Here is a 7,937-nt window from a genome sequence, read left to right as displayed (position 1 = left end):
GAGCAAATCTCCCTCATCTGTGAAGTACATCCTGAGTTTCTAAAGGACGAGAACATATCTCCCTCACCTGTGGACTTCATCCTAAGTTTCTAAAGGACCAGAGCATATCTCCCTCACCTGAGGACTTCATCCTAAGTTTCTAAAGGACCAGAGCATATCTCCCTCATCTGTGAAGTACATCCTGAGTTTCTGAAGGACCAGAGCATATCTCCCTCACCTGAGGACTTCATCCTGAGTTTCTGAAGCTAGGCCCTGGACACTCACAGCCTCGTCCTCCAGGGTAAGAGGCGGATTTATCATAACATTTTATTTATTATTTGTATTTCTTATGTCTTTCATTACATTTTATTTATTGTTTTTAAACACTGCAATTGTTTTAGTAAGTGACATCTGCCACTGATGCTTACTGTTGGTCAGTCAGTCAGTGTGTCTAGTTTGTCTACTTTGTCTCCTTTTTATACGACACATGAGTACGTTTTATTACCTTGAACTAATCTTTGGACTTCTGGATATTTATTTACAGTAAGCGCTTCGCTACCTTGAAGCACTGATTGGGCTTACTTTGCTGTAGCTAGTCGATAATTACACTGGATATTAAAGATTAAACTACAGTATTCTGCTCTAGTTCATCATGGCAAAGTAACTAATATTTCAGCTATGGAAAATATACTTGAGACTGCTTCATGTAGCCTGCTTTATACGAAACCTGTTATTCAGTGGACTCTCGTTGGGACATCCCTGAGCAAACATGTTTATTCTGCCGGGTGGTTAATGTTAAACTTGCTGGAGCAGCATGATGAGGCTCTCCATTCTGTTGTGTGCTGCACAGCCATAGGCTTCTACAGAGGGTGATCTACTCTGGTCAGCAGATTACGTATATACAGTATGTATATTTACACAGTATATATATAATATTCTCTTTGTGAATCTGTCTCTCTTTGTATATTTCCAGTGTGACGAATAGGAAAAGAATAGGACAAATGTAAATCACACAAAGCCCCAATACCAAAAGCCAGGGCAAGTTGACACAAGATGACTTTCTTTCTTTCCTTCTCTCTTGCTTGCTTTCTTTCTTTCTTTAGTTTTGGAAGTTCAGGTCAAAGTCCAGGCTTTTTTTTGTCCAGGCATTGTTTTTCACAATGGAAAACAGACATCGTTTTTCCTTTTTAGGTAACCTCAATACACATGAACTTAAAAAAATACCGATGACATCTCAAGGCCATTAAGTCAATCAACTATTTGGCGTCCCTTCAGCGGTATGTCCTGTCCACCTTAAGTGTCCTTCCTCAGCCTCCAGATCAGATAGACTGGAGAGCTGAGGCCTTCTTGGAGACGGAGTCCGTGGGATAATTAGGGCTGCAGTAAAAGCCTCAAGCAGGTTTCACTTTCCGCCTCCAAATCCCATGTTGTGCTCCAGCGGCTAGGTCACGGGGTCACCGCTTTCTCGCTGTGCGCCCCTCACATCAGGCCACTCATATACAACAATGGCACGCTTACAAATGGTTCCTTTTTCCCCTGCCTCCATATCGACATACACATCTTTCTCTCTTTCTTTCCCCTTTTTTTGCCTCTCTCTCCCTCTCTCTCCCTCTCTCCCTCTCTCTCCCTCTCTCCCTCTCTCTCCCTCTCTCTCCCACACTCTCTTTCTCTCACTGTCTTCATTCATAACTGCTCAACAATGCATCCAAGGTCTACCTTCTTTCTCTACCTGCTCAAATTTGGCAGTACCATAGGAAGCTTATTGTGCAGGCTCCCTGTGTCCACGGGCATTGATCTACACTTCACCCTCTGATAAGGCACTGCCAGATAGGGTTAGCTCAGGGGACTCATTGCCTTACTGTTTGAGCCCATGGGAAACACAGGACCTAGGGCGCTATCTCTAGGCAGGTCGGATACATTTTGGGTTCAGCTCAAAGATAAAGGCTTGTTTGTATGACTTAAAACAGGAAGTAACATGTAGGAACAGGACATTGCAATTCTAAAACAGTAAAAAATAAATAGCACAATAAAAAAATAAAATAAAAAGTCAGTTGAACTTTCAACAGTACTGCCAAGTGCACAGGTCTAAAGTTCAGCACTGGTGAGTTGCATTAGATATTCCAATAAGTAATAAATGCAGAGGACTGAGATACAGGTGGAGATGCAGGTCAGAGTGTGGAACTACACAGAGCTGCCGTAGGCACCATGGCTTCAGTCTCATGCCCATATTAAACTCATCCGTCATGCATAACCTGAGTCAGATCTATCATCGGCTTGTCAGTCCGTCATTCTATGTTTTTGTTTGGTTTAATAAGTTGGACCAAAACTGGACCGCACCCTCCTCGTTTGTGTGCGTGTGTGTGTGTGTGTGTGTGTGTGTGTGTGTGTGTGTGTCTGTGTGTGTGTGTGTCTGTGTCTGTGTCTGTGTGTGTGTGTGTGTGTGTGTGTGTGTGTGTGTGTGTGTGTGTGTGTGTGTGTGTGTGTGTGTGTGTGTGTGTGTGTGTGTGTGTGTGAGTGTGTGTGTGTGTAATACAGAGCTTCACATGGAAAAATAGGAGGGAGCAAGAGACCGGAAGGGAAGCAAGAGAGTGACATAGATAGATAGATAAATAGACAGATGACAGAGCAAGAGAGGGTGAGAGGGAGAGAGGGAGAGAGCGAGAGAGCGAGAGAGCTAGAAGCAGCACAGTGAGGGAAGTTTTCCAGGTGAGGGCTTGAAGGCAGGTAGGTGTCATCTTACACACAGCAGTTGGTCCTCAGGGGTTGGCTGACTCAACTCAAAACACAAATCCGTGTAGACCTGACCTGCACTTGGGAGAGTGACACAGAGGCTTCCGGAATCCTCCACAGGAGAATAACCCACTCCACAGGCTGCTTGACTGATCAGGTGTCCAGCCACAGAAGGAACGCGAGGGGGGACAAAGAGATAGAAAGATAAAAAAAAAACGCTGAGGGAGAGAGGGAGAGTGAAACGTTTTCGGCTGTTGGAGCATCTGGGAGTTCCAGAGAAACGGGTTAGTAGAGAGAGAGTCTCGTGGAGGTGTTGGAGCGAGTGTGTGTTGTCCTGCGTGACCCGCCAGCTGGGTTTGGATCAGGCTTTTGCCCCCGCTCCCGGTCCGGTACTGCTCTCTGGCATACCGGGGCTGACCAGAAGAAGTGCCACATCATCATGAAGGTCAGTAACCTGAGCACTTAATCTGTGCGTCTCTCCAAAAAGTCTCTGGCTGCTGCAACCGAAAACTATGCAGCTTTAGCAGAGAAGCAGTCTCATGGCAATAGAGTTAGAGTTTATATCTTTATCTCGCTGGCAATAGAGTTAGAGTTTATATCTTAATCTCGCTGGCAATAGAGTTAGAGTTTATATCTTAATCTCTCTGGAAATAGAGTTAGAGTTTATATCTTTCTCACTTCAGTTGGTTCTCAGAGCACAAGATACATGCTAATCGATGAGCTGGTGTTTTGATATGTTTATGACCCGGGAAGCCACAATTTTTTTTATAGACAACTTGTTTGTACGTGCATTATGTGCAAGTGTGGCTTGTTGTTATGGAAATTGATGAGGTTTAAGTTGTTTATACAACAAACAAACAAATTGGCCACACCCTACTGTGTTCAGCGAGTCCATAACATACCCTGCTGTGATTACAGCCCATAGGCCGTGTGGCCAAAATTGAGCTCAGCAAGGACTATTTGTCACAGGTGCACTCCTTGTCTTGTAGCTGAGGTATTTTTCTGAAGACAGCTGATTCCAGTTCCTCCCATGCGCCATGTTAATGCGACTACAGTGCTTTCCCCCACGGCATCCATGCAGCATTTTATTCCCATATCTAATTTGTTATCATGGGGTAGTCCACAGGGATATTCAATATACTCCTCATAAAATTAAAAAAATACACTTACTAATATCTTAATAGTATCATACTGTGATCTTTAAACTATCTTTACAAGGCTTCAAAAATCAGGCAGTTGAGTCAAAAACTGTTTGTATTTTTTATTTAAAGAGTATTTATGTACAAAACATAAATAAAACATACAGTTAAATCAAATATATTTCTGAGCTACTGAACTTTTCGTTAATATACTTTCAGACATTATAGTTCTAAATGAAATGATGAGTTTTAGAATATTAAAGAATGATGGCGGTGCTCTTTTTTATATAATTAATATGATTATTAGTATCGTTATGCTTAATGTAACACTACTCCACCCTAGCTACACAATCTGTGTGTTGTGACTTGTTCATTTGGTAGCAGCCAGTGTCATTGAAATTTCAATCAATTAGTATCAACATCAGCACAATGATCAGTTACCATGCCAACCAAAAGCACACTAACCTCAGGCCTTTCTCTCAGTCATGCTCACCTGTTAAACCAGTCTTTCTCTGACCCACTTGTGTTACAATGACACACATGTCTACTGCCAACACGTTCTCACCTGGCTGTTTTAAATAGGTAAAAAAAACACTTCCTTTCCAAAACTCTCTGAATCACCACATCACAGATAGCTCAATCATTTCAGGAGTGTCAGGCAAGGCATTCTGTTTAGACAGATTGAAATAGTGTGTTTTTATTATAGGTGAGTCTATAAAACATTTCAGGCTCAAGTGCAGTAATGACAGAATACTCTAACTAGATCACCAGAATCCCCTCTCTCTCTCTCTCCCTCTCTCTCTCTCTCTCTCTCTCTCTCTCTCTCTCTCTCTGTCTCTCTCTCGCTCTATATATCTATATATACAGTAAATATACAGTATATATATATATATATATATATATATATATATGTATATATAATCTCAGAAAAGATATTAGAGGAACGTTATTTAGGGGCAGGCAGTGAGTACCGCCGTTTCTATGGGCCAGTTCCTGGTTTTCAGGGCTTTCTTGTAATGAGTTATCCGCTTTCCAACAGCTCACGTTTGAACTTCTCCTGTGGGTGAAGGTGGGTGCATTCACGTTTCAGTGGTGTCATTTTACTCCGTTGTGTTTTGATCGGTATTGTAGTTATCTTTTCTCATAAACTGGAGCTTCTCGTCTACGGGCCCAGTGAAATTGACCCTTTCCTCTTACAACAATAACAGGTGCACTGGCAGCTGTACAGAAAAAAAGCGTAGGACAATGGATGCTTGCCGGATTAAGCAGGGCATATTGATATCTATTATACTTTATGCACAGAATCAACAAAGATGAGGAAGTGGTGTCACAGTCTGAGATGAGCTGAGCTCATAGTTCCTCAGGCAAAACTAGTTTATTTATATAAACCCACTTTTATTTGTCATTTTGGGAAACATTCATAAAAGCATGAATGTCATTACAAAATACTACTAAATTGTAAAGAAAGAGGAGGTAAAATATAACATGTAGTACACATTCAAATGATATTCTTATTGATTCGGACCAATATGTTGCTCTGTCTTTATCCCATTCTGAGTGATTGAGATGGCAGGCGTTATCTTACAGTCTATCTCGTGTGTTAAGTCATGTGTCACATAGCGCACATTCTGGAACATTCTGGAAGTTCCTCTTTAAAGTCACAGAAAATGCTCAGTCAGGCGAGAGCCGTGGTTTCGGCACGTGACTCACATTTTCCCCTCTGGATACTTTTCTACAGTCAAATGAGCATTCAAAATACCTCACGGCCTGTTTATCTCTCTCCGTCACGTATGCAAACTTTCCCTGCGCTCAATGAGAATTCATAATCTTCCCAAAAGCTCACATCACTTCACACATACTTTATTTAACCATAAGTCTGCATAGCCAGTCATCCAACTGTTCAAAAAAAATAAAAAAATCAGGTAGGAACACAGACAGAATAAAAACAAAACCTTGGAGCTGTCAGTTCCTCTGCTTCTTTTTCAGCTACTACTTTTCAGTCACTCACATAACAGCATATAAGGGATAGTCCCATATACTCCCACAAGTTACAGAAACACCACAAACTATTCGGGGAGTCCTCAGAAAAGTTGCTGAGCTGACTGCGTGGGGAAGTTTAGTGTATGGTACTATTGTGTGGCCATGTAAGGCATTGTAAGGAATGATTATTATATGGGAGAATATGGGGGAATATGGGAGTCTATGGGAGTCTTTGTGTTAAGCTACAGGCACGTAAGAGGGCTGGCTGGGGAGGGGTCTGTAAGTTTCACCCTTGATTGACTGATAGCTGGCAGCTCCAGGGAAGATGAGACAAACCCCCTTCCCCCTCCCCCACCCCCTCATTTGCCCCCCCCCCCCCCCCCCCCCCACTCCCAACAGAAAAACTGGTCGGGCCACATTCTTCTACCTGGCTCACCCCAGTCCTGAGCTGTAGGTCTGTAACTGCCAGGCCAGGCATGGAAGGCCAGCTGAAGAGTTCTCTGTTTTACGCAAGCTGAGAAATCCCAAGCAGATGTAAACACACACACCACACCCATCACATTCACACGTAAACACATGCACGAACATGCACACACACACACACACACACACACACATACATGTTCACATAGGCGTACACGTACACAAACACTTTAACACATTAACAGATACATGAATACCACAAGCTAACAGATACAGTATACCCAACATACTAATACACAATCTTAATGGGTGGTTAGCCAACAGAAGTTTACTCAGGCTTGGCCATTGGCAGGACAGAATCCCAGGTGACGTCTAACTAGGTGACACCTAACAAGGTGACATCTTGCTAGGTGACGTCTAACTAGGGATTTGCTTCGGACATTTGCATCCCTATCTCCACGAACAGATGATGAGGAAGTCACATGTGTGACAAATGGCCCCCTAGTATTTCTCTCTGTGAGCTTCCCGTTGAATGTAATAGATCTTTAAACTACATAAGTGTGATAAAAGCCTTAACAGCGGGGTTCTAACTTTCAACTACAGTATAGAATCATTTTACCAGTGAACAAGAATTGAAAGGCTTCCTCCTCCTCCGATCACTTTACATTTACATTTAGTCCTTTACCAGACGCTTTTGTCTAAAGCCACGTACAAGGGAGAGAACACTTATTGCTTAGACAAAGGTCTCTGCCGATAACACAGTCCATTAGCCGTGTGATTGTCGCTGTTGAATGTTCTGTGAGCCTACGGGCTTCAGTATGCACAGCAACCTGTTTCTTATGCAAACAAGGCTCTGGCACCTGTAAAGCGTCCGGGAGGGTGGAACTGTGTTTACGAGAGTCATCTGTCGGAGGGAAAAGAGGACAACAGAGACTCGAGTCAGGCAGTTGAGATGCTGAGTCACTGATTGCGATCCTGTTGTTTTTAGTTTCGCTGAATCACAATTAGTTTCACTACCTGATATCTATACTGTATTTACATGAGAAAGGCATAGATGTTGTCCACACACATTGTTTTGAAATGAACTGTCATGGGCACCATATGTTCATTGGCCTTGTCTGCCAATAATGGATGGATAAACACCATGAAAAGCATTCAAAGCGATTTGCAAAACAGTCTGAGTCACCAAAGATTTCCAAAACAAGCCATCTCTTGCCATTTACACACACCCACACACAAGCACGCATAAATACATGCACACACACACTCATACATACGCAGACACACACAAACACACACACCACACACAAACACACACACCACACACACACACAGACACACAGATATATTGACAGATACATACATTGACACATACATACATACACAGACACACACAGACACACAGACACACACATAGACATGCACACTCACACACACACACACACAAACACACACACACACACACACACACACACACACACAAACACACACACACACACACACACACACACACACACAAACACACACACACACACACACACAAACAGATACACACATATAAATCTTCAGACACACCCACACGTCTGTGTGAGCTCAAATGTAGGTTAGGACTACATACCAGTCACCAAGAGGGAGACTGGGGTGTTTTCTGACAGTGGTGATCTGTTTCCCTCGTCACACCATACG

At 42.8% G+C, this 7,937-nt stretch overlaps 1 protein-coding gene across 1 annotated transcript in view; it reads left to right on the top strand.

Annotated features, from left to right (window-relative positions):
- Positions 1-466: 466 nt before the first annotated feature.
- Positions 467-7,937, top strand: part of tmprss4a (transmembrane serine protease 4a) — a gene marked incomplete at both ends in the record, with an annotated part of 18,183 nt that continues 10,712 nt past the window's right edge. Inside the window, 3 exons of the mRNA XM_080844557.1 lie at positions 467-470; positions 3,060-3,154; positions 3,628-3,678. Of these exons, the coding sequence (XP_080700683.1) occupies positions 467-470; positions 3,060-3,154; positions 3,628-3,678 (150 nt within the window). The remainder of the gene's footprint in view (positions 471-3,059; positions 3,155-3,627; positions 3,679-7,937) is intronic.

This window comes from Sprattus sprattus (assembly GCF_963457725.1).
Source record: "Sprattus sprattus genome assembly, chromosome: 9".
In the NCBI taxonomy this organism is placed as follows: domain Eukaryota; kingdom Metazoa; phylum Chordata; class Actinopteri; order Clupeiformes; family Clupeidae; genus Sprattus; species Sprattus sprattus.
This window is presented reverse-complemented; position numbering and strand designations above follow the sequence as displayed.